At 36.9% G+C, this 26545-nt stretch overlaps 4 protein-coding genes and 2 pseudogenes across 4 annotated transcripts; 4 read left to right on the forward strand and 2 right to left on the reverse strand.

Moving 5' to 3' along the window:
* Positions 1 to 1843: 1843 nt before the first annotated feature.
* On the forward strand, positions 1844 to 2930 carry LOC137734379 (uncharacterized). Its single transcript, XM_068473657.2, has one exon. It carries the CDS (start codon positions 1895 to 1897, stop codon positions 2867 to 2869), a length of 975 nt encoding a protein of 324 aa, XP_068329758.2. The 5' UTR covers positions 1844 to 1894; the 3' UTR covers positions 2870 to 2930.
* LOC137734726 (uncharacterized) lies at positions 2887 to 6167 on the reverse strand. Its single transcript, XM_068473995.2, has 11 exons — positions 5784 to 6167; positions 5592 to 5672; positions 5361 to 5456; positions 5163 to 5246; positions 4959 to 5028; positions 4697 to 4779; positions 4358 to 4437; positions 3978 to 4076; positions 3757 to 3865; positions 3356 to 3445; positions 2887 to 3220 (listed from the first exon to the last, which is right to left on the reverse strand). Exons 1-11 carry the CDS (start codon positions 6003 to 6005, stop codon positions 3182 to 3184), a joined length of 1053 nt encoding a protein of 350 aa, XP_068330096.2. The 5' UTR covers positions 6006 to 6167; the 3' UTR covers positions 2887 to 3181.
* A 1097-nt stretch (positions 6168 to 7264) lies between these two features.
* LOC148695885 (uncharacterized) lies at positions 7265 to 9056 on the forward strand (annotated as a pseudogene).
* A 128-nt stretch (positions 9057 to 9184) lies between these two features.
* LOC148695886 (uncharacterized) lies at positions 9185 to 10545 on the forward strand (annotated as a pseudogene).
* Positions 10546 to 14225: 3680 nt separating this feature from the next.
* On the reverse strand, positions 14226 to 16468 carry LOC137733332 (WAT1-related protein At3g30340-like). Its single transcript, XM_068472485.2, has 6 exons — positions 16287 to 16468; positions 16034 to 16096; positions 15802 to 15918; positions 15135 to 15552; positions 14496 to 14647; positions 14226 to 14385 (listed from the first exon to the last, which is right to left on the reverse strand). Exons 1-6 carry the CDS (start codon positions 16466 to 16468, stop codon positions 14226 to 14228), a joined length of 1092 nt encoding a protein of 363 aa, XP_068328586.2.
* A 2139-nt stretch (positions 16469 to 18607) lies between these two features.
* On the forward strand, positions 18608 to 19126 carry LOC148695887 (uncharacterized). Its single transcript, XM_088697420.1, has 2 exons — positions 18608 to 18831; positions 18922 to 19126. The coding sequence occupies exons 1-2, from the start codon at positions 18608 to 18610 to the stop codon at positions 19124 to 19126; spliced, it is 429 nt and encodes a 142-aa protein (XP_088553546.1).
* The last annotated feature ends 7419 nt before the right edge of the window (positions 19127 to 26545 follow it).

The raw sequence follows: 26545 nt of genomic DNA on the forward strand, positions 1-26545 counted from the left end.
GACGAAGTGGAGATGGTCTCTAGCACCACAAATTCATTAGGTGATTTGTAGGGAATTTGTTGTAAAATCGGAGCCCATTATTTGGGTTGTAATTCGGTATTTATCCAATTTTGTATGTTATTAAAATTAAGAAAATCGTTAAAAAATCCTATCCGAAATTTAGGAATACAATAATCTTTTATTATTTTATAAAAAAAATATTCTAAACCAATAGCAGACTATTCAGTTTAAGGGTGGAGATGCACTTGAACAGTTACGGTTCGCTAAACACAATAATTACCTTGCTCAATAGCCTTAGCAGTAATCGCTTGAGCAATTTAGTAGGGGTAAAGTTGCTCTAAGGAATACCTTATTTCTTGTGTTGAAAAACAAAATCCAATATAAGGAAATACGTTTACTTTTAACAAAGACTAAAAATCCAAAAAAAAAAAAAAAAAAAAGAATAAAAAAGAATAATTCAAATGTCATCAATAATTTATTATAGCCAGTGGCCTTTGTCTGAGAAACTGTGGTCACTTATCGTAGCATCGTTCCATCTTAATCTACGGTAGGTGACCATTTAACTTTTATTTTTTGTATTTTTTTCTATATTGTTGAATTAAGATCAAATGGTATTTAGAATGAGACTCTATAAGTATAATCCAAAATTTGCAACATTTCATCACTCATATGATACCATAGCTTCTTCAACTATTTCAGAGCCGCATTCGTCAGCATCTTAACCATTACTCACCCTCTTTTTCTCTATCTTATTTTATAGACTCGGCTGGGGTTCAAATTCCACCTTCATGTTTTTAAAAACCTCTTTGCTTAGAACAAAATTAAAGAACAAAAATAATACTCACTTAATACTTTTTCTTTTTGCTCAAAAATCCATCGCCATTCCATCAGTTGCAAACTAGCAATCACCTACCAAACTCAAATAGCCATCCCTTTGAAATCAAGTTCCCTCATCCAGTCACACTCCCACCTCACCTTGTAACTCAATTCACTCCTCATGACAGTTCCTTCTTACTCGACTCTAGTTCTAAATAAAAAATATACCTCTAAATCCCACACTTGCCTTTAAGGACCCCGTACGCAGGTGTGAGGTTTTATCACAAAATGCTTCGATTTATTTTAACACAAGCTTTGAATCCAGTAATTGTTTTAGTGTCTATGAGCTCGTTTGGTACACATGATTGGATTGGAATGGAGAATCGTGTTCCCGGCACATAGAAAAATATCTTCTCCCCACACCATCAATTAATAATTCTTACCAGAACAAAGTCTACTCCACATAAATTATGGAGTTAATGAGACATCCACAAGAATCTTTCAAAAAATTGTCAGCTACTCAAAATGGTTCATAATTAGACCGCAGTATTTGATTCACCAAACTGCCCAAACACATTATTATTAGTGGAAGTACACACTTATATTTTGTATACTATTTTGTCAAGGTTTTGACGTGAGATTTTACATTCTTCAACACGAAGATGGTGCGGGAAAATGTTAGGATTAAGGCGGATTATTAGTTCAAATCACCTCAAAATGTACACAAAAACATACTTACAATAGTACGCAGTTGGGGTTCAAATTCCTCAAGCAAAAGGGCGTAAGAGAAAGCTTTACAAGTTGTCAAACTAATAGCAAATATATCCCTTTTTCTTAATAAAATGTGGTTCCCATGAAATTCAAAATAAACCCAATAGTTATTTTTGGATGAGGAAATACACGAATAGTTGGTTGATCTTTCTTAATCCATTTCACCTTCTGCAGAAACATTTGAACTAACTAATCAGCCAAAGGTTTCATTTCTTAGAGCAAACACCAACATTTCATGTCCTCGATATATATAAAACATGTTTTATGACCTGCAGGAAGAATCACGGTTCAAAAGGATAACAACACAATGAATTGGAACCTCTTGCGTCCCGAGTATGCAACATGGCAACCCGAATGGACTGAGGAAGAAATCCGATCAACATTCTTCAAATGCACAAAATGGCAGGTGGAAGAAACGTTGGATCCAATCAACTGCCCTTACCACTACTACTGTACCAGTTCTTATGCCGGAAACTATTCGCTGGCTGTGGATTTTCTGCTTCTGTTCTTTGCAGCAGCTTCATACTTGGCAACCCTAGTCTTTATGGTAATGCACGTATCAGGAAAGGGCCAAAAAAGTATTCAGTCAAAAAGATATTTGCTCCCGTCCGGTCCGGTTGCCCTTCCAGTGATCATCTTGGCCCTAGCCTACGGCCACCGGATCAACTCCGCCTTTCCTGTCTCATGCACCGGCCCGGCAATCCTCATTCTCGTTCTGATATCTGCGCTGACCTTCGACAATGGAGCCCAGTCAGACTTCAAGTACGTGTTTTTTGAGACATCAACAATCTCCGGAATTTTGCATGCCAGCATGTACTTGGATTCAGTCATCTTACCCTACTATACTGGTCTTGACGCTCTAGTGTCATCAACTTTTTCAGGCGAGTGTTCATCATGTGTGTGTCGTAAAGAGGTTTTGATTGTCGGAGGAACGTTGATATCCTACCGGGGATGGTCGCTGACCACTTTTTCGGTCGTGGGCACCCTATGTTCGAGGATTATATGCCGGGTTGCAGGAGCGAAAACCGGAAGGTCCATATGTATTACTTCAATACTTGAGAGTTCGAGCTGGATCTTGATATTCGTAGATTGTGTTTATCTAACCGCAAACTCCCCGCCGGAGCGATTGGAGTTGCGAGTTGCTGCTTTCGGAGGCATCTTTGTTTTGATTTGCCTTTATGTAATTAGAGAAGCATGCATTCATATCACACAGCTACATTCTGTGTATAAAAGTAGGACAGCAGTTGTTTGCAACGCAAGCAAAGTAGAAATGCGAAAATGATGGGATGTAAACACATATTTTCAGGAAACATGCACAAAGCATGATAATCTTTTTTCCAAAATTCAATACAGAATTCACAAGTCATCGGAATCGACATCACAAAATTGGTCTTAAAGCTAAAACAATGGTCCGGGCCGATGTACTTCTTGCCGTGCAGTAGCGACTCTTAAACTGTAAACGCTTGTCTTCCAGCAATGATAAAAAACTAGAACAATGTCTGGGCTGATGTACTTCTTGCCGTGCAGTAGCGACTCTTCAACTGTAACGGTTGTGTTCCAGCAATGATAAACTTGAGCAATATTCCAAAGCAAATCACAAGAAAAATCTCCTTCTGCTTGTGTCCATTTCCGGCTATAAAACAAATTGGTAAGAAGAAAAAATGCAGCAAACAGTGAATACGAAACATGATGGAATATTTTATTAAGAACAAAAAGAGATGACGCCAATATACAAAATGAATTGATTAGTAAATGTCAAATTGAGTACCTTGTGAACCCACTCATATTCCCCGCCTTTAGTATCGAAGGTCCCATGCTGCAGACTAATTAGTTTAAGGGTGAAACGAGGGCCACACTCCTGTGAGTTTAAGATGGAAACAGTGTTATGATTAACTACAAATGTTCTTGACAAGATACGTATTCAAATGCTTCTGAGTATATAAAGATGGGACCTTATTAAAACCCATAATTTTATCCTAATGGATTGCATTTTATGGAGGGCCATGCGTCACTAATTCTTTTTATTTCTTTGTGAACCACACTGGTCACAGTAATGGCCACAACAAAGCATGAAACATACTTCAAGTAGTGAAGTAAGGCCTAAGCCAAACAAAGCATAATGTATAAAAAGAATATGAAAGAAGAAAAGTTGAACTGAGAGACACCGACCTGTAGGCGAGCAATTACTTTCCCTTTAGGTCCGCTCTCACCATTTGCATCCTTGGTCTTTTTACCTTTGGACTCGATCTGTTTAGTCTCTTTTTCTTCAAAGATATACCTGAAAACATGGAAATGAAATGTATTCATTAGTAACGGAAGCTTTACAAGAAAGAAAAAATAAGTAAAAGATTTTCATATTGCTACAACTTAAAAATGCCAAAGAAGCACACCGATGATGCCGGAAGAATATAAAATCTCGCTGGTTGTGAAAAGTTACAACTCGCCGACCACGAAAGTTTGGTTCTTGCGGGAAAAGTGACTGAATTAATCTGAAGAAAGCAGGTTGACAATGAAAACCATTAGAAACTGAGAGGTTGATTCATATCAAACTTGTAAAGATATCAAAAGGCTATTAAAGCAAATTGTACAGGCGGAAGAATACAAAAACTAGGGTCCACTCATTTTGGTACCAGGTACAAGGATGTGTGCCCAAATCCAAAAGTCAAAAATGCATCACAAATAATTTTGAAGAACATTGTTCCTTTTCAAACAACAATAAAAATAAAATAGTTTTGGTTGGAGAACATTTAAACAAGGTAAAGAACACAACCTTCCAATTCGATGACCAAGGCGTGTTGTAAAGTTGTTCAGCACAAGCTCGGGCTCATGACTGGTTGGATTTCCATGATTCTGCAGGTATATCAAATAAATATAATAAGAAAAATAATACACACGTGCAGTCATGCACACACAAAAAAACAAAACTCTTCCATAAATCAACCATCTAATAGATAGTTAAAGAAATCTAAGAAGCCTAAATTGTAGGATTTATTGTTGCACTCAACTTTAAGAAAAGAAAAGTTAAAAACCCTTCAGTGCAGTATGTGTAAAGCAAGACTAGAACCAAAGGCTAGTGTTGTCTTGATGTGAAAAACAGAATGCGACTTACCTTGATATCCTTGCGTAAAACAAGCTTTGAGAGCTTAAAATGGGCAGAAGGCCCGGCAGGTAAGCCAATTATTAGGAGAGCATCTACAAGATTATAACAGTAGCTGACAGTTAGATATATTAACAAAAGGACACGAAGTGGAAGATAACACTTCAGAGACTTTACTAACAATCTAAAAGTTTTTGTCATCAGAAGCAAAGCCAGAGGGAGCACTAGTAACACAACAATTCTAGAGAACCCTTCAAATAGAAACAGAACCAACCTGGTTCTCTGCGATTGGTGTGAACAACAATTAGAGAAGTGAAGTCCTTCTTATTTGCGTACTCTACAATCTGCAACCAAAGTTAAAAAACATACATATATAAATTGTTTGAATTTAATGATCAACATATTAAAAATGGAAGGGGGGGGAAGGAAAAAGTTTTTTTTTTGGGGGGGGGGGGGGAGGGATTCTAAAAGAAAGCACCTTTTTCAAGTCATATGTTCCTCTTTTGTAGTAGGTTGCATTCGGGATCACTGAAAGTAGTTCCTTTATAAACTCAGGCCCCCTCTGCAGACCCAAAACACAAAAAACCGTAAATCAACAATAACCAAAACAAAGAATTCCCTAACCACATCAAATTCGGAATGCTGTAAGAAGCGGGGACTATGGAAAAATAGGTACAGAAGAATGGAAACGGCAAGTGGTGATTAATATCTTTGGATTCATTTCGCGCTTTAAAATCGAACTGAATTCATCGGCATCATTTCCAGCAAACAGCTGCAATTGAACACATAAAACAAAGCCGAAAGCAAGCAAACCATCATTCGATTTCCCAAGCATAAAAAACTAAACTTATTCACATTTGCTACATTGTAAGCCATTAAAACACAATCGAAAGGTGCAAAAACTTACCTCTTCGTCGTCAGGCTTACAAATAGTCTCATCGACTTCCCTGGTGTTCTCAATCGTCTTGGGAATCTTCTTCGCCGGCGGCTACAGAGTGCAATGAACAACACCAATTAGCTAATTAATCCAAAATTAAACATCAATTAACAATAAAAATCCCAATTTCTCAATTCAGAATTCATAAATTCTTAAAATTACCTCCTCGCCGAGCTCGAGAGCGCGCTTCTCGGCGGCGTCGCGGGCTTTGGCCTTCTTGCGCTTTTCGAGCTTCTTCTGCTGCTTGAGCTTGGCGTGCACCGCCGACCTTTTCTCCTTGTTCTTTATCATCGACGGCAGAATCTCCATCTTCTTCTCCGGCGGCGGTTCTTCTCCTCCTCCTTCGCTTTCGCTTCGCTTCCTTTTATTGTTATCGCCTCCCATTTTCGCAGTTGCCGAATCGATACCGCTGGTAGCTCAGATGTCAGGTTACCTTCTTCAATCTCGCGCTAGGGTTTTTGTTCGGCCACTACGATAGCCACTAGGGTTTATCCAGTTACAGCGTGCTCCTATCCGCACCGTATTTCGCTCTTCTGTTTTTAACCTTTTAACAAAAAAAAAAAAAAAAAAAAAAATGAGAGTTTTAACGAAAAACTTATGATACTGTTCACTTTAACGAAAAATCACATTTTTACACTTAAAAATTAATCATGGTACTATTCACTTTAACCTTTATTTTGTCATTATCATTAAAACTCAAAATTTTCAAGTTCTTTTCATTAGTTTTCTTAAAAAAAAAAGCCTAATCAGATAAATGGTCCCCGTGGTCTTAAGGTATTCAGAAGATAGTCCCTATAGTAAAAAAATTCAGATTTAAACCCCTGCAGTCTAAGTCTGTTAGGATTTATACCCAAAATTAAAACTTCTGTTATTCCTCTGTTAGTAGTATGCACGTGAGTCTCACCTGTGAGGATAAGATGGTCATTTCATAGTTAGTAGCATGCCACTAGCTTATTAGCTAAAACCCTCATGACATTCCCAATTCTAAAGCATGAACAAAACTTTTTTTTATTGAAATCAGAGGTTTGGTTTGTGTTTGAAAAGCCACATTGATGGCTAAACGAAGAATTGAGAGAGACATCGCACCAACATACTCAGGTATTGCTACAATCTTGATAACTTTAGGCGATTGTTCTATTTTGAAAATGGTTTGTTATTAATCGTATCCACCATGAAAGTTTTTTCTTTTTTTCCAGTCGGTCTCCTCCTTATTATGCTTCAAAGGCTTTTCCTTTTTCTTTTTTTTCAGTCGGTTTCTGCTTCTTTTTCCAGTTTGTCTTCTCCTTATTATGCCTGAAGGTTTTTTCTTTTTTCCAATCGGTTTCCTTCTTAGTGGTATATATAGGGGTTTATGTGTAGGTTTTGAAAGGGAAGAAGGCAACAAAAAGGAAACAAACAGAGCAAACTAGAAGGCAAAAAGCCAATTAGTTGTTTAATAGTAGTAGAACAAATCTTATTGCTTTTTTGGATTCCACATTCCATCGCTTGTCGGTTACCTTTGAAATTTGCATTTGATTGATTAAAGTATGCAACTTTATTGTCATATATTGCACTGCCATTTTATTGATAAAGTATGCAATTTTATTTTAATTATAGGTACTGATAGGTTAACTCTGAAGTTTATATGTGGAGGGCAATTGATGATGTTGCCCAAGCATACATATTTTGGTGGTAAGACAGTGTACTTTGACAATGTGGATCTCGATTTGTTGTCAACGATTGAACTGAAGTACATGATGGAAGAGGTTGGATATACAAATGTGAAGAAATATCATTATACTAAACTTGGAGAGGAGCCCGAACATGGTTTGCATCCATTAGTTTCTGACATTGACATAACGGACATGGTGAAGCTTATACCTAGATCAAGGAATATGACTATTTATGTAGAGCATGATGTTGATACACCACATATAGCTACAGAACCGCCTCAAGATCAAACATCAAATTATTCCAATGTATTCGATGAGATACCAGATGATGTGTTCTCTCAAGTACCAGTAGAATTATTCTCTCAAGTAACTTATTCACAACCTGATGAAGTGAACAATGAGGAGTGGGTTGGTGTGAATGATAATGTAATTGTTGGTGAGGAAGGTCATGGTCCATATGAAACTTTTGTACAAGAGAGTGGGGAGTGCACTAATGGTTCATTACGAGCATGGAATCGATAGTGATGATTTTGATTACGAGCTCTATGACAGTGAGAATGATGCTGCTATAGAATATGATAATTTGTTATTTGATAAATAGGTGGACTTGCCATTATCAGGAACTATTACGAGGGATCGTGTAGACGAAACAATTTTGCCAAAAAGCGTAGCTACTGAGAATCTCCCAATAGAAAAAGAGCTGCCAACAGAGGAATTACATAGCCCTGTAAATTCAGATGATGAAGAACAATCTAGTGAGAGGGATCTTGAGTTTAATGGAAGCACATATATGGAAACCCCTAGTTTGAAGATTAGAATGAGGTTTGCAAATCGTGAAATTTAAAAAAAAAAACAGTGAAGCGATACTCAATTGTTGGTGGTTATGACATTGGTTTAAAAAAGAATGACCGAAGAAGAGTTACAACTTTGTGTGCAAAACCTTACCCTTGGAGATTGCATGCTAGTCAGATGCAAAATGACACCACTTGGCAAATCAAAGTACTTGTTGACAAGCATACATGTAGTCGAGTATGGAGAAATAAACATTTCACCTTCAAACTCATGGTTGAAAAATACATCGATAGGTTTAGAGATGATCCACGAATAGATGCAAAAATTTTGCAAACCGTAATTAAGAGGGAGATGGAATTGGAGGTATCCTTAGATCAGTGTTTCAGGCCAAGACACGAAGCCTTAGAAATGATAAGAGGGTCAATTGCAGAGCAATATGGTAAGGTTTGGGAATATTGTGAAGAAATTATACAAACCAATGTTCGAAGTACAATGAAAGTGCATGCAAATCCTCCATTCTTTCAGAGACTTTATGTTTGCCTTGATGCTTGCAAAAAGGGATTTAAAGCTGGGTGCAGGCCAATGATTGGAGTTGATGACTGCCATCTTAAAGGAGCTTTTAAAGGTAAATATATTTTTTCTTTTTCTCAACCTTGAATGATTAAAATTTGAAAGCATGATTTCAATTTATTTAAGAAATATACAACATGGTTACAGGTCAACTACTAGCAGCTGTTGGCATTGATGCCAATGACAATATGTATCCAATAGCCTATGCTGCTGTTGAAATTGAAAATAAAGATACATGGTGCTGGTTTCTACAGATTCTTATTGATGATCTTAGACCAATTCATGAACATGGATGGACATTTATATCGGATCAACAAAAGGTAAACTCTATGTTTCCTTTAAGTTATGCAAATATAGTGGCTTATTTAATTTGTATTGATGTTGCAGGGTTTGGATACAGCTTTTGCTACGGTTATGCTAGAATCTGACCACAGATGGTGTATGAGGCATTTGTACGGAAACTTTAAAGTCATTCATAAAGGTAAGACATTAAAAGATTTGTTATGGAGTGCTGCAAGAGCCCTCAACCATGTTGACTTTGAAGTTGAAATGGAGAAGTTGAAGAGCATTGATGGTGAAGTCTATAATTGGTTGGTAAAATGAGATCCAGATAGGTGGGCTAAGTCTAGATTTAGCACAAGGGTGAAGTGTGACATGCTTCTTAACAACCTATGTGAAACCTTTAATAGTTGGATACTTGCTGCTAGGGATAAACCAATTCTAACCATGTTGGAGATGATATGGTGTAATTTAATGGAGAGGTTATGTGCTAAGAGGACAGAAATAAGTAAACTTTAGAGGAATGTATGTCCTAAGATTCAACACAAGTTAAACAGGGAGAAGTTTGCATCTAGGAATTATTTGGCCCTATTCAGGAAATTATAAATTCCAAGTTGGGAGTGGTTTGTCCGATTTGTTTGTGATTGATATTGCTAATAGGACATGTAGTTTTAGACGGTAGGAGTTGACCGGCATACCATGCTTGCATTGTTGTGCAGCAATTTGTCGTAATAGACAGGATCCAAAGGATTAAGTGGATGAGATGTAGCACAAGGAAACCTATTTGAAAGCTTATGAGCCCATGATTCATCCATTGAAAGGATGTAACATGTGGCCTAAGTGCAACATGGACCCCCTTGTACCCCCGTTAGTGAAAAAATAACCTGGTAGACCAAAAAAAGCAAGGAAAAAGGATCCTAAAATGGAGAAAAAGGTAAATGATAATAATAGTGATTCTAAGCAGGTTGTGAGTAGGAAGGAAAAGACAATACAATGCCACAAGTGTTGGGGTTAGGGGCATAACCAAAAGTTTTGTAAAAATGAGCCTAGAGATGCCCCACAAGGTGTATATGTTGACAAGAGATGGGCATATTCTAGACCAGAAACTGGCAACGAGAAAAAAAGACAAAGTAGTGGTTCATCTGCTTAAAGGAGTGGAACAAGTACAACTGCTGGAAATGAAGACCAAGTAATGAATCAACGTACAATTGTTGTTTAAGTTGATGCTGGAGATGTTGTACATTCAATCGATGGAGGTCCAGCACCTAAAAAGTCCAAACTTATAGTAAGGAGAAACAACCCCAAGCAAGCCTTGTATTGTGATCCCCATGAAGCTACAAAAGTGAGTTCTTATTTATATTCAATTGACTTATAGTTTGTATTTTTCACAATTGATAAGTGAATAATTTCATTTCATTATGTTACTATCACAGGTTCAAGATAACAGTCAACCAACCATTACTAGAGGGGTAAGAGGTGCCACATTTACCACAATTCCTAGAGTGGAGATGCCTCAAGGTATAGTTGGAAGTTCAAATCCTACGATTGGAGTATCTCCTCATCCTCCAACCATTATTGAAGGGGCAAAAGGTCCCACATTTACCACAATTCCTAGAGTGGAGATGCCTTAAAGTAGATTTGGAAGCTCAAGTCCTACGATGGGATGGCCTCCTCATCCACCAACCACTTCTAAACAAACTGTTGCACCATGGAAACCTTCTGGCAAGAGCTTTGTCCACAAAAATCAGAACCTATGGTAGGAGAAAACCTGATAGTGCTCTTATTTTATTTTGGATACATTGTGTTTTGATTCTTTCATATGTGGGAGTCCACTATTTTTTTTTTTTTTTTTTTTTTTTTTGCTCTTTTGTAATCGAGTCAACAAAGTTGAATTTCGTAAACGATTGAATGTTTTTTGGTAGTTTGTTGTGCTTATTGATTGGAACCATGTTTATCAATGGTGATTATAAATCTTTGAGAATGAATGGTCATTCATCCCTTCCGTTCAACGTTCATGAGGAGTGAAGAGCAAAACCAGGCGTTTCGGCCACTTCAAGTAATACGTTGGGTTGCAGACCTCAATCTGCTCGACGATCGTGATCAGACCCTGACCATCGTACCAAATTGACATTGGCCCTTTGATTTAAAGGTACAACATCAAAGATGCAGTGAGACAAAGAAAACAATTTTCTTCGATCCAGAAACAACAAAACGACGTTCAAATTGTTTCGTAGGATCAAAATGCCAGACGGGAGTGAGTCAATTGCAAACATCTCAAGCTGCGATATTATCTCTTTTCAAATGAGATGTGTGATTTGGTACGAGGGACGAAATGCAAGAGAAAGGGGAAGGGGACGACTGGAGAGTGACTATGGAAGCCTCGGTACGGGGGACGAAACGTAAAAGAGAGGGGAAGGGGACAACTGGAGAATGACTATGCAAGCCTGAATGGATGAAACGGGGGATGAAATGACGATCTTATCCTCATATGTGACACTCACGTGCTTGATACTAACGGAGGAATGATGTAAGTTTTAATTTTGGGTATAAATCCTAACAGACTTAGACCAAAAGGGTTTAAATCCGAACTTTTTTAACACAGGGGCTACCTTCCGAATATCTTATGACCACGAGAACTATTTATCCGATTAGGCCAAAAAAACAAAAACTTTTATACCAGTAATTAGCTATTTTATTTAACTTTTGTTTTGTTTGAGGCTTTTGCTTATTTAACTTTCGTCATCAATTTTTACCTTGTACACATTTTTTTATTTTTTATTTTATTTTTAACAAACCATATTATCAATATTCTATATTAAAACCTACTCCAACCTTAGATGAAAATTCAAATTTTAGGTTATAAACTTACCCTAACTTGCTCCAACCATTGGGCAAATATGATTTTTAACGCAAAACTCATTTTTGGGGCAAATTTAGGCCAGAATTCCCTCTGAGTTAGTAGGGCTGGCCCACTATATATGTGTATTTTTTAGTTTTATATTTATAAATTCACTGAATCCAATAGCTAAGATCTAATATGACCAAATACAACGGTTAAAAAAAAAAATCTTTTGTGTTTTATATTCTTTCATAGGGTCACGAGTTTCATGGTGTCGGTTTAGTAATTTTTAAATATTTATCGAAATTTAAATATGTTTAGGTTAAAATGTTCAGAAAATTAAATTACGATAGTTTACATTTTTATTATTTTTTAAGTTACTTTAAAAAAAAATCCTAAATTCATTCTTTAATAATTTTGAATTAAAAATTTAACCCATAAGGATTAGAGGAGAAAAACTGTTTCTTGGTTAAAAAATTTAAATTTTAACCTAAGGGTTGAAGATGGTCCAAGTGAGAGGAGGTCAGTTAAGCTTCATAATGGCTCTGATATCAATATTAGAAACTTTACTTCTTTCTCAATTGCACAATAACTTGTATTACAGAGAATTATTAGAGCACCAACAACTCCTTTTAATCCCTCAGCTGCCTATTTATACAACATATACTATTAATATGATGCCGACGCGTGGCCTCCTAGCAGCTAGTTATAATGTGATTCAAATTTGCCTTTGATGAATATTGAATCTAAGATTTCTAATTTACAAGTGAAAAAGAATATTACTAGACAATAGTATTGCACCTTATATTTTTATTTTAGCCAATTTATACGCCTAAATTTTCATAAATATCCAATTCTTTGCATGGCCTATTTAAAATTTCATCTATTTTTTCGTTCATATTTGTCATGTTAATAACATGTGAACCACTTAAAATGGCAAAAACATAACTTTATAGCAACAGATACGTCATTAGACAAGACGAAGGAGAATTAGGTTTGCAAGATTGAGTTTTAGTGCGGCAAAAAATCGTATTTACTTTAGACAAAATGTGAATAGGGATCACGTGACAAACACCAATTAAATCTTACGCATAATCTGATGTAAGCTCATTTTTGTAAAGCCACATTAAAATTAAGTCCAATTTTGTGTTATTATTCAAATAGATCCAATGACTAAGGGCTGGTTTGGCATAATCTGATGTATTCTTGTTAAAGATAAATTCGAACCAAATTATTATAGGTAACCCATTGTAAGATTCAACCTACTGACCCACATAACTAATATGGTCTATGTTGCTTCAGTCTGTTTCATCCCTCTTTTTTTTTCTTTCCATTTTCTAAACAATTCCCTCTCTTAGATCATGAAATCAAAATTACTTCTCAACTTCACCAAAAAATAGAAAATTATTTCTCATCAAATCGTCCTCTTTATCTCTCTTCTTTGACGAATTGCAGGGTGATGATTCTTGTGTTCCTATCTCCAAATTCGTTCATCATGATTTCAATTGTTACATTGCTTTCACAATTTTTTTTCTACCTGTTAATTTGGTAATACAGTATTCTTAACGTGGGTCTCCAGAATAACTTGGTCCTACTTTTGGCATGTCATCATTGTGAGAGAAGACTCTTTAATTGGGGACTAAATCATTGTTGGATGGAGGAGACCCTTTGGCAAGTGATCAAATCTCTAATGGCCTACTCTCTAGTGATATGTGCTCAACTAAGACCACTAGACAAGAGTGCACCACTGAGATCACTAAACCATGGTGTTCTATACTAAGAATGTCAGATAAGGGTGCTCTACTAAGACCATCAAACTAGGGTGCTCTACTGAGACTACCAGACTAGGGTGCTCTACTGTGCCCACCATACTAAGGTGCTCTATTGAGACCACTAGACTGCCTCTCCAGAGCACTTTACAGATAGACTACTATTGAATGAAGACCCGTTGACTAAGACTAGATATTTGTTTGTCTAAATATTTATTGGGTGTATAGGAAGAGGCCACATCACCTCTTCTTTGAGGCCACACGCTTGACCTTCCTTAGGATGGTGGCTTTTGTCTATATAATGAACAGTAGGCTGGATGAAAAAAGCCATTTCATGTAGCATTTGTAACCTCACACAAATATATATACAAACGACAGTGGACTTAGCCCTTTAAGTTAACCTCTCAATTTTGAGCATTAACAAGCATCGATTCCAAACATCATCATGCATTTGCTCTATGTGCGTATCATAAAGGTAAAAACAAAATTGGCAAGGTGGTACAAGTTCCCTTTGTAATTGTCTATTTGATGCATCTACTTCACATAACAACCCAAGTTATGGGTTGCCAAAATGGTAAAGCCGGAAAGAAAGAGTTTAGAGGCTGCAAAGTTCTGCTTCTTATTTCAATTGATTAGCCATGTTTACAACATTTGATCTGACCAGTGCGGAAAAAAAGTTAAAAATCTAAACATTTCAGAAGGGTTATCTATTTACATCAAGGGGCATGCCTCGTGGCGTTGGACCAGATTCTGGATCTTGATCAATTGCTTGTGTCTGCTTGATCACCATTTCCTTTTGATCGTTGCTTTTACCCCACAGTAAAATGTACATGCCAATTATGACAGTAACAGATCCCACCACGCTGGTAAATTAAATAAGGCCAAAAATTAATTAGCAATGGGTTAATACGAAGATAATTAAAATTAATGATATATGTAAACATTCAAAATTAAACATAATTGAGTGAATTACCTTCCGAGGTAAATTTGTTCATGCAAGAAAGAGAAGTCCAACATGGCCACAAATATCTGGGTGGCGGGGGTAAATGCTGCTGTGAAGAGTGCACCCTTTTGTTTCACACACCTTGACATCCCTACATAGCATAACCCTGATCCTACTGCTCCCTGAAATGTCAACACACATGAAACCCTAATTAGTTCTTGAAATAATATTCTAGACTGTAGCATTTGTATGGATTACTAAATGAAATCGAAATTATCGATCTATCACATCCACTGGCTGTTAAACAACCACTAGACCTAAAAGCTTATGTTGTATGGAAATATTGACCTATAACAATATTGTATATCAAGGTTACTCCCTCCTCGCGTGCATGTTCATCTTGTACGTGGACAGACGGACTAGTAGGCGAGAAAGAAACATATAGGTGCGGCCATGACACCATGTTAGACAACCAATAAACCCTAAAAACTTAATTTGGTAGAGAATGAGCACCAACATGCATGAAAATACTAAACCCTAAAATCTGCTTGAGTTGTCTCGGAGGGAGATGCCGTTTTAGGCAACCATTATAGCCTAACGCTCAAGCTTACATTAGCTAGGAAAGATTTGAGCAGTGAATATTGAAGAGATGCCAAAGAAAATACTCACAGCATATACGACACTCAAGATCTCCAACTTCCCCTTGAGAATCCACATTGACATGACGATGTGCCTCTGGGTTATGAAGCACAAGATGGCGGATTGAATGGTGCCGAAGAAGGACAATATCGCAGTGCTAGAGTACTGAAAAGGGTAGCTCTTGCCAATCTTTTCTTGGATGAGAAACCACGAAGACCACAAGAGGCAGCCTGATGCCAAAAATGCTGAACCAGCCCACCTCTTAGTCATTTTAGTTGATGAAGCCATTGTATCAGCATGGTTTTGCATTTGATGTGTGGATTCTGAATGTTGGTTGGTTAGTGGCATTCCTTTGTATAAGATCAAGGATACAGCTCCACCAATACATATGAAGGCACCCAGGATTTTAGCTATCCCATCCCTTCTCTTTATGTTCACTTTCTCTAGACTGCAAAATCAAGTCCGAAAAATTGAAGTTATAATTCCATTAACAACATGTTTACCTACTTAGAATGCGAGAAATTGTGAATGGGGGAAGTCGGGCACATGAGATAGAGGGAATGAGTATATTTTATCACGTACTTTTTTATTACGTCTGTATTAGTAAACATAGAGGAAATCAGGATTCCAAATTATACATTCCAATACCTATTTCAGATAATTAATCAGACTTAAAAACTTATTCTTTGTACTTTACCCAAATGGTAGAGCCAAAAGGAAAGTGTAGACAGGCACCATGTTGATGAATGCACAGGAATATGTAGCAGAGGTGTATTGAAGTCCAAGAAGAAATAAGTATTGTGTGAAAGTTGTCCTGAAAGACACAAGTATTTAGCACAAAATTTCACAAAAAGATAACAACCTCAAATGAAACAACATACAAATATAAAATCTGAGTAACCGTATCAATCGTAAATACCATTACTAACCCAATAAGAGCACTGATGAAAAGGAGGCATAAGATTCGAGTTGTAAGCTCTGGTCTGCTTTTGCTGCAAGAAAACTAACTATACGCTTAGTATACTAGTGGCGCAAATAAAACTACATACCATATTTACTGTTCATTTTTTTTTTATAGAGATAAGGCTGACTCGATAGTCAATGTTCTCTACGTGGAAGATCGCTAATATAATACATGTAGCATTAAACATAAGTAATAACTCAAGTATATGTAGGTTTTACCTTTCCCAAAAGAAGGCAATGGGTGTCAAGAAAACAGCAGAAACCGACTGTCGATAAGTAGCAATTACCAAACCGTTTAATCCTCCATCAAGAGCCTTCTTAAGAAGAACATTTACAATAGCTAATGCAAGGTTAATGACCAGCATGACAATAACAAGCTTCCATTTTGCCCAACAATTCATCTTAACAATATATAAGTATACTGCGATTCAAGGCATAATGCTGTAAGTTATTAGACTGGTTATATGCTTATATATACTTATAGGTGAACCAACCAGCTGCTTCCCTCCTACATATGAGGATATAAATGGTTAAAATTCTTGGCATCATTTCAACAGATTGATGCAATCAACATGCAATTCTTTATAATATTTTCATCCTTTCAGACGTCTTTTTACTGCAACTTTTTTTATTAAGTTAAGCAAAGAATCAATTACTATATGTGGCCTCAGATAAAATATATTTCAATTTTTTTTTATTTATTTATTTTTATGTTACTTCATTGTAACTAATTAAGAGAATTCTTCTTGAACACTATTTTACTTCTTGACATTATTTTACAATTCAAATACCATAATAGAAATTGTTTATTTTCTTTATTATCATCTAAAAATCATCGATGACAAAATTTATTTAGTTTGAAGTCCGTTCAGTAATCCATAGGAATCAAACAAATTGACGTTTTATCATGAAAAGTTACTTATTAACATCATCGTCAATTTGTTCATCTCATATAGATGGCTAAAGTACTCTAAATTGAAAGAACTTTTCTACAAATGATAATAAAGAGAATGACAGTTCAAATTGTACAATAAAATTATGTCACAGTATCGTTGAAGGAAGAACATCCCTCCTTACATATAAGAAGCAAAGCATTTTAACCATTCTTCTTGCCATCTAGTTTTTTCTTTTCTTTTGAATAATTCATTGCAAATTCATCTGGAAGAAACAATACTGCATCAATGAACATCTTCTCGAAAACTACTAGTGGTTGATATGATGGCACACTATCATTTCTTCAAAGTAGTATCTAATACTTCCATGTAAAGAATGCAATATTGCATTATTTGGATGACAAAGTATTGTTCATTGCTATTGCATTGTTTTGAAGAACAATATGTCACATCTTAGAAAAAAGATATAACCCAAATATATAAAGCTAATGGTTATTGCTAGCTGGGCAACTTGACAGGCCAATTATTTTGTTATTTAACTCAAAAAAGAATGTTGCCGATGTGTATTTAGGCGCGTCATATAGCCAAATGAATGCTGAGAATGGTAATATACTTTATATTATATATTTATATGATTGTTATAGAATTAGTGGGTGAATGCCCACTAAAAAGAATGCCCAAAGACTTAGTAATTGTGAGTAATAGTGTTTGGTACTTTCAAAAGTATCATCATTATATTTTGATGGTTGTAGTTACGAGAGTCGCTCTATAAATAGAGCACTCCGTCTGTTATCAAATGCACTGCAAAAGAAAGTAAGAGAAATAATATCAGTATCCCTCCCTCTCTTTATATGCCATCCTTTTTTGTGTTATAGCTGCTAAAGTCTTAGTGTGATATTTTGCACCTACTTCACTCCTGTCCTTAGAAAGGTTATATTTCTAACTTTTGTCTATTTATAACATGTTATCAGCACGACTCTCTAACCTTAAATAGTTCACATCTCCCTTCACCGAAAGAAAAAAAAATGCTTCCTTTAAGGTTTTTCCTGTTTTTCTTCTTCTTCCGCTTCATCTGCGTGATGCACCCTCGCTATGAACTGCTAGCACCATGCCTGCTTCTCAGTCTAAATTTAACAGTTACTTATATCTTTGATTTCTTGTTTGGTGTAGTTCTTGATTTCTAACCCAGTGTTTATTTATGTTAATTTTACTGTAATCAAAGATGGTGCGGTATAATCGCCCATCTTGAACTGCAAATTTAATTTTCACTGCGATCAAAGATGGTACGGTACAATCGCCCATCTTGAGCTGACTACAATTTTAGGTGATGCGGTATAATCGTCCACTTTGTTCTACATATTTAAATCGATTATATCATGCTCTGCATATTTAAATTTTTCTGCTGTTCAAGTGGTGCGGAATAATCGCTTATCCTATGCTTGTTTCGATGAGAATGGTGCGGTACAATCGCCCTTCTCATTAATCATGAAAATCTCGAGCCTGAAGTTTTGAGTGCTTATCATTTTTGGCCGAAAGATCAAAATGAAAAATTTGTAAGAACTAGAAGTTCTAACGCTATATTCCTCCAGGAATACATATTATTGCAAGTTCTTACGCATCTCATTTTTCTTTCAGAAAGAAAAGAAAATGGCGAACTTGGCAAAGCTTGATTTTATTGCCTTAGACATTACTGGGAAGAATTACCTTACCTGGGTACTGGATACCAAGATCCATCTGGAAGCAAGGAATCTTGGAGATACCATTAGGGAAGAAAACAGCTCATCCTCTCGAGATCGGGCGAAGGTCATGATCTTTATTTGTTGCCATCTTGATGAGGGACTAAAGAGCGAGTACTTAACGGTTGAAGATCCGTTAGCTCTCTAGAAGGCATTGAGAAACATATACAATCACCAGACAACGGTGATTCTTTTAAGGGCTCTCTATGAATGGACTCATCTAAGGATCCAGGATTTCAAGTCAGTGGCTGAGTACAATTATGCGTTGTTCAGAATTACCTCTCAAATGAAGCTCTGTGGGGATACCATTACTAAGGAAGATATGTTGGAAAAGACTTTCAGCACATTTCATGCCTCTAACGTGCTCCTACAACAGCAGTATAGAGCGCGATGCTTCACTGAATACAACCAGCTGATATATGTGCTTTAGTAGCTGAACAAAATAATGAGCTCCTGATGAAAAATCGTCAGTCCTGACTTGCTGGATCTGCACCATTCTTAGAAGTGAATACTACTTTCCTCGAAGTGAATGCCACATCTTCTGGTGGCGATAATCATAAACGAGGACTTGGCCATAAGCGAGGCCGATGGAACAGGAAAGACAAGAATCATGGTGGTCAGTTTCACAACCAGATTCCAAGGCAAAATTCAGGCCTGAGCTTCAAAAATGGAAATCGCCACAAAGGCAAAGCTCGTATGAACAATACTCCTAGAAACTCTGATGGAGCCTGCCATAGGTGTGGTGGTGATGGGCATTGGGCACGTACCTGTCGTACCCCAAAACATCTGGTGGATCTATATCAAGCCTCCTTCAAGGAGAAGGGTGTCGAGACTAATTTCCTCGACCAGGCTAGACCAATGGATATACCTGATCCAGTGTGCGACTTATCAGGACAGTTGAACACAACCCACCTAGATGTCTCGGACTTCATTATGGAAAGGGGGAATGAAGTGTATCAGTCTGACTGAATCATTTATATTTGATGTACTTTTATTATTCTGAACTTGTAGTTTAAAAACTCGCATTTCAATAAAAAAGGCATTTAAATTTCTAAGTTGTTTTTAATCGTGATCCCCTTTACTTAGAAAGTATGGATAAAAGCTATGGTTATTCTCAAAACATGAGAAATGGCGGAGATATTTGTCTTGAAGACATCATAACCACACATACAATATTTCGTGATCGAAAGTATTTCTCAAGCTTGATGCTTACAAGAGTAAGGGTAACAACAATATCAGGTCTATCAGATGTAATTGAAGGCTCAGGGAAAGCCCAGATTGTGTTACTAAATGGAACAATATTGTCCATACAAAATGCATTGTATGCTACTCGATCTACTCGAAATTTATTGAGTTTCAAAGACATACGTTTAAATGGATACCCCATTGAATTGAAAAGTGCAGAAAATGTGGAGTATCTATGCATTACCTCGAATGATACCCAGAAACATATATTAGAGAAGTTGCGTGGTTTGTCAAGTAGATTGTATTATACATATATAAAGACAATTAAATCATATGCTGTCATGAACCAGAAGTTCATTGATTCAAAAGATTACATGCTTTGGCATGACCATTTGGGTCATCCAGGATCCATCATGATGCATAAGATCATTACCAACTCTAATGGACATCCATTATTGAGCAGAAACATTGCTATCTCAAATGATAACCCTTGCAAGGCTTGTTTTCAAGGGAAGTTGGTAATTAGACCATCACAACTAAAGGTTGATGCTGAATCCCCATCATTTTTGCAAAGAATTGAAGGGGATATTTGTGGACCTATTCAACCATCTTGTGGACCATTTTGATATTTTATGGTTTTGGTTGATGCATCTACCCGATGATCACATGTTTGTCTCTTATCTACTCGGAATATAGCTTTTGTGAAACTTCTTGCTCAGATAATCAAGTTGCGAGCATAGTTCCCAGATTATCCTATTAAGTCAATTCGACTTGATAATGCTGGTGAATTTACGTCTTAAACCTTTGATGATTACTGCATGACATTGGGCATTGATGTTGAACACTCTGTTCCTCATGTCCATACTCAAAATGGTTTAGCAAAAACATTGATCAAGCGGCTTCAGTTAATAGCTCGCACTCTGCTCATGAAAACAAAATTGTTAGTTTCTGCATGGGGACATATCATGTTACATGTTGCATCATTGGTTTGATTGAGACCTATCGCCAACCACCAATACTCCTCAGTACAACTCGTGTTTGGACATCAACATTTCACATTTACGAGTTTTTGGTTATGTTGTTTATGTGCCCTATTGCACCGCTGCAACGCACTAAAATGAGACCTTAACGTAGACTGGGAATTTATATGGGTTTTGATTCACCATCTATCATTAGATATTTGGAACCTCTGACAGGTGATATGTTTACAGCTCGTTTTGCTGATTGTCACTTTGATGAGACAGTCTTCCCGTCGTTAGGGGAAGAAAAAACCATTCCAGAAGAACGGCAAGAGCTAACATGGGTTGTACCCACCTTGTCTCATTTTGATCTTCATAGCACTTAATGTGAAAATGAAGTGAAAATGATCATTCATCTTTAAAGTATTGCCAATCAAATGCCAGATGCATTTAATAATGCTATGAAAGTGTTAAAATCACATATACTAACTGCAAATGCACCTGCAAGAATTGATGTCCCTGTTGGACAAAATAAAATGGCAGCGAATGATTCATCTGGTGCACGCCTGAAGCGTGGTAGACGCCCAGGTTCAAAAGATTCAGCCCCTCGAAAGAGAAAGACAAGGGCACATTTGAATCCAAATGAAATCATTCAAGAAAAGCAAATGAATGAAAAATCTGCAATTCATGATTCTGTACTTCCAGAAAAAGAAAATGTCCTTGATGAGACACATGTCCCTGAAAAGACAACAGTACATGAAAGCAAAGAAATCTCCATAAATTATGCATGTACAAATGAATTGTGGGATCAGAATGAAATAATCATCGATGATATGTTCGTATTCACAGTAGCCACTGAAATCATATTAAGTGATGATATTGAGCCCTACTCTGTTGATGAATGCAAACAGAGACAAGTTGGCCAAAGTGAAAAGATGCAATCCAAGCAGAATTAAATTCCTTGGAAAAACGAAGTGTTTTAGGACCAGTAGTCCAAACTCCGCCTGATGTAAATCCCATGGGTTACAAATGGGCATTCACAAGAAAACGCAATGAGAAAAATGAGATTGCAAGATACAAAGCACGATTCGTTGCACAAGGCTTTTCACAAAGACCTGGAATTGATATGAGAAGACATATTCTCCTGAAATGGACACAATTATGTTCCGTTACTTAATAAGTTTAGTGGTTTCAGAAAAGCTTGCCATGCGACTTATGGATGTCATCACTGCGTATCTATATGGAGAATTAGATACTGACATATACATGAAGGTCCCAGAAGGACTTAAGTTGCTTGAAACAACTAACAAACCACGAGGTATGCTCTCGATCAAATTAAGACGATTTGTATGGGCTGAAACAATCTGGATGAATGTGGTATAATCGTCTCAGTGAATATTTGATCAAAGAAGGATATATCAACAATGCCATTTGCCCTTGTGTGTTCATTAAGAAACCAAATACTGGATTTGCTATAGTGGCAGTATATGTTGATGATATGAACCTTGTTGGAACTCCTGAAGAGCTCAATAAAGCTGCTGAATATCTGAAAAGCGAATTTGAAATGAAAGATCTCGGGAAAACAAAATATTGTCTCGGCCTGCAGATCGAGCATTGTGCTAATGGAATTTTGGTCCACCAATCAGTTTACATTGAAAAAATCCTAAAGCGATTTGGCATAGACAAGGCTTATCCACTCAGTACGCCAATGGTCATTCATTATTTGGACATTAAGAAAGATCCATTCTAACCAAAAGAAGATGATGAAATGGTCATTGGTCTAGAAGTACCATATCTGAGTGCAATAGGTGCTTTATTCTACTTAGTGCAATGTACTAGACCAGATATAGCTTTTTCAGTTAACTTGTTAGCAAGGTATAACTCTGCTCCAACAATGCGTCATTGGAAAGGAGTCAAAGATGTTTTGCGATACATTCGTGGGACAACAGAAATGGGTCTCTTTTACTCAAGAAAATCCATAAATGACCAGATCCTTGCTGGATATGCAGATGCTGGTTTCCTCTCTGATCCGGATAAAGCCCGCTCATAAACTGGATATGTGTTCACTAATGGAGATACATCAATCTCATGGCACTCAACAAAGCAAACATTAGTTGTTACATCTTCAAATCACTCAGAAATACTTGCTTTACATGAAGTAAGTCGTGAATGTTCTTGGTTAAAATCAATAATCCATCATATCTGGAATTCATGTGGTTTACCTTTGAAGACAGACAATCTAACTGTCATCCATGAAGATAATGCAGCTTGTGTTGTCCAAATGAAGGAAGGATTTATTAAGGGCGATAAGACTAAACACATATCGCCAAAGTTTTTCAATGCACATGAGCTTTAGAAGGCTAAAGTTATTGAAGTCAGACAAATCCGTTCCAATGAAAATCTGGCAGACCTGTTCACCAAGTCTCTACCGAAGTGCACGTTTTAAAAGTTAGTGCAGACTATTGGATTACGTTGACTTACCAATCAGCTAAATTTGAAGAATGCAGAATCAGGGGAAGATAAATATTAGGGGAAACATCCATGATACATGCTTGTTGTACTCATTTTCCTTCGACTAGGATTTTTCCCACAGGGTTTTTCCTAACAAGGTTTTAACGAGGCAACATAAGCATACTTAACACTATATCAACAATTTAGGTAAAGTTGTACTCTTTTTCCTTCGCTATGGTTTTTTCCCACTGGGTTTTTTCGAGCAAGGTTTTAACGAGGCAACTGATATTGATATGTAGGCATCCAAGGGGGAGTGTTACAGAATTAGTGGGTGAATGCCCACTCAAAAGAATGCCCAAAGACTTAGTAATAGTGAGTAATAGTGTTTAATACTTTCAAAAGTGTCATCATTATATTTTTGATGGTTGTAGTTACGAGAGTTGCTCTATAAATAGAGCACTCCGTCTGTTATCAAATGCACTGCGAAAGAAAGCAAGAGAAATAATACAAGTATCCCTTCCTCTCTTTATCTACCATCCTTTTTTGTGTTATAGCTACTAAAGTTATAGTGTGATATTTTGCACCTACTTCGCTCTTGTCATTAGAAAGGTTATCTCTCTAACTTTTGTCTATTTATAACAATGATGTCTACATGGTTAGTAATATAGGAACTTTGATGAAAAGCTTCTGGTACTGTTCATTTTAACGAAAAACCATATTTTTACACTAAAAAGTCAATATGGTATTATTCACTGTACCTTTTATTTTGTCCTTCGTTAAAACTCAAAGATTTCAAGCCATTTTCATTAGTTTTTCTTAGTAATATTCCAGAGTCCATTTGATATCTGTGTGAAAGCATATGTCTATGCAATGCACATAGAGGCCTTTCTTTACATCACATTACGATCATATGCAGACTCATACTAGCACTAAATATGCACTATGTGAAAGTGCATTCTAGCTAGCAATTCATATACACTGTGAAAGTATGTTTGTTTTTTTGTTGAAAGTATTTTTTTATTTTTTTTATAGTTAACCCTAATGATCTGAACTTTTATCAAGTACAAAGTTATTATTGTAGAGACATAAATTAACCACATCCAATAGGATAAGGACACTGGACAGTATGCTCAATATGATTGTCTTACCCTTGACGCCGTGAGTAGACCACAAATCACCTCAAGGGAATAAAACATAGTTTGCCCTAGGGTAGTGAACCTTTATGCCACTAACAAACCATGGACTCTCAGAGCTATCCATAGTACAAGTCATGGGCTCTCTGGGCCATCAATACATATATTATGGGATCTCCGACCCGCCCATAATTATCGTCAAATCGATTTTCAACAAAATAAAAAAGACATAAATGGTAGAATTGCAACTATAAAATACGACCCTAATCAAAATGCATACATTTGTCTTATACACTATGAGAATGGTGAGAAAAGATATATTTTACTTTAGGTTTTGCCATTGGGTCATACCTAGCCCACTGGTGGCAGGACACCGACTCTCCGAAGTCTCCCCTTAGGTGTCCGACGCGACTACACTATTACCAACAGGGACCTTTAAGATTGCAGGGACTAGCTTGCATCATCAAGGACTGTCTAGTATGCTTTGCAGCCCCCTATTCCCAGTTACTAGGGTTTAGTCTCTATAAATAGCCAGGTCAAAGAGAAGAAAAGGTAATCGCCACTTACTACTCATAACTCTCTCAAGTTCTTTTTTTTATCTCTACTCCTTAGGCATCAGAGGCATGTGGCAGACACCTTTCCTTACTTAGAATAGAGAAAATCATGAATCGAGAGAGTCGGAAATAGGAAAGAGACAAAAGGGATAACTAGTGTTACTGAATATCTAGGTTTTTTTTAACAAGGTGATGTTATCCACATGCTCATTTTTACTTCCTACACACACTCCTTGTTAATCTTTGTCCATTGGTCATCTTCAATTCATTCAATTAGCCAGCTACAAATTGAGAAAGGTGTATGAGATTTATAAGTTAAAAAAAGTGTGTGGATAGCACCACCCTTTCAAGAAACCATAATAGTTTTAATACCCATGTGTAACCTATAGGAAGTCAGGACTCGTAACAATTGTTTTTTTGGTCAAACAAGATTATTTCGATTAAAAACTAGAACAAGGCCCAAAAAGAGCCAACAAAACAACAATAGATAATGTAAAAGGCCCAAGCAAAACAGGAGTAACAACCCAAGATACAATGGGAGTCCTTCACAAGCTTAGGCTTGAAGGTAGTAAAAACAAACAACAAAAAAAAAACCTAACTTAAAGCAGCTTAGGCGATCACATCCTTGGAGGAAAGCAAACTCAAAACCGAGAAAGTAGACACTAGATCCAAGTCCCTTCATGTACTGTAACGATCTGATATTTCTAATTCGGAAGCTAATTACTAAGATAGGCCCCAAATTCATTTTCTTAGCAAATTTTACTGAAAGATCAATCTCAGGTATTTTATTATGGTCGCATCTAACCTTCTCGTTAGACTGCCTACGCACCCTATTAAGGGATCAAGCCATTTGTAGTTTACATTACACTTCTAGAACAACATACTAAAATTTCATTTCAATCCCACGGTCGGATCTCCGCCAATCACAACATTCGAGTGGCGGTCGACGTTTTAATTTACTATCTTACAAATCCAATTCGGGAATATCCATACGTCAGATTCTGATCTATAAGTTCCTAAGGTCCCCAAATATTACGTACTATAATGTACTAAAGTTTGGTGACGATCCAAAGGTCGGATCGTCGATTCATATTTTGACCAAGTAGTGTATCGTAGTGAATTTAGGTTCAAATGACCAAACTACGTTGTACGAATATCAAATCTGAAATCAAGACATCTAATTTAGCTTAAAATAGCATTGTCGGCCCTCTGGCCATGCGCCCCTAGGCCAAAGTCCAATTTGGCCAGGAAACGCCTGAATTTTCCCATGAACAGCCAGAACCCTAGGTGTGGGCGTGCTTCGATTTGACCACCACCGGTGCTCCGCTGCCCCCAAACCTGTTTGGGCTCTATTCCTGACCTCTAAAGGAGTGTTTTGGTGATGAATATCGAGTGTATTTCATTCGGAATTGGCGGATTGCCACCAAGAGTCCCACGGCACGGTCGCCACCGTACACCATGAAAAGGCCTCGTTTGCTTTGAATTTTTGGATGATCAACTAAGGAGGAAGGACATGAGGATGTTTGCAGGTGATGGAGAGTCATGATTCGCCAGAAATAATGGCGAA

The sequence above is a fragment of the Pyrus communis genome, chromosome 7 (genome assembly GCF_041283825.1).
Source record: "Pyrus communis isolate YQ-2024b chromosome 7, ASM4128382v1, whole genome shotgun sequence".
NCBI classification, from domain to species: domain Eukaryota; kingdom Viridiplantae; phylum Streptophyta; class Magnoliopsida; order Rosales; family Rosaceae; genus Pyrus; species Pyrus communis.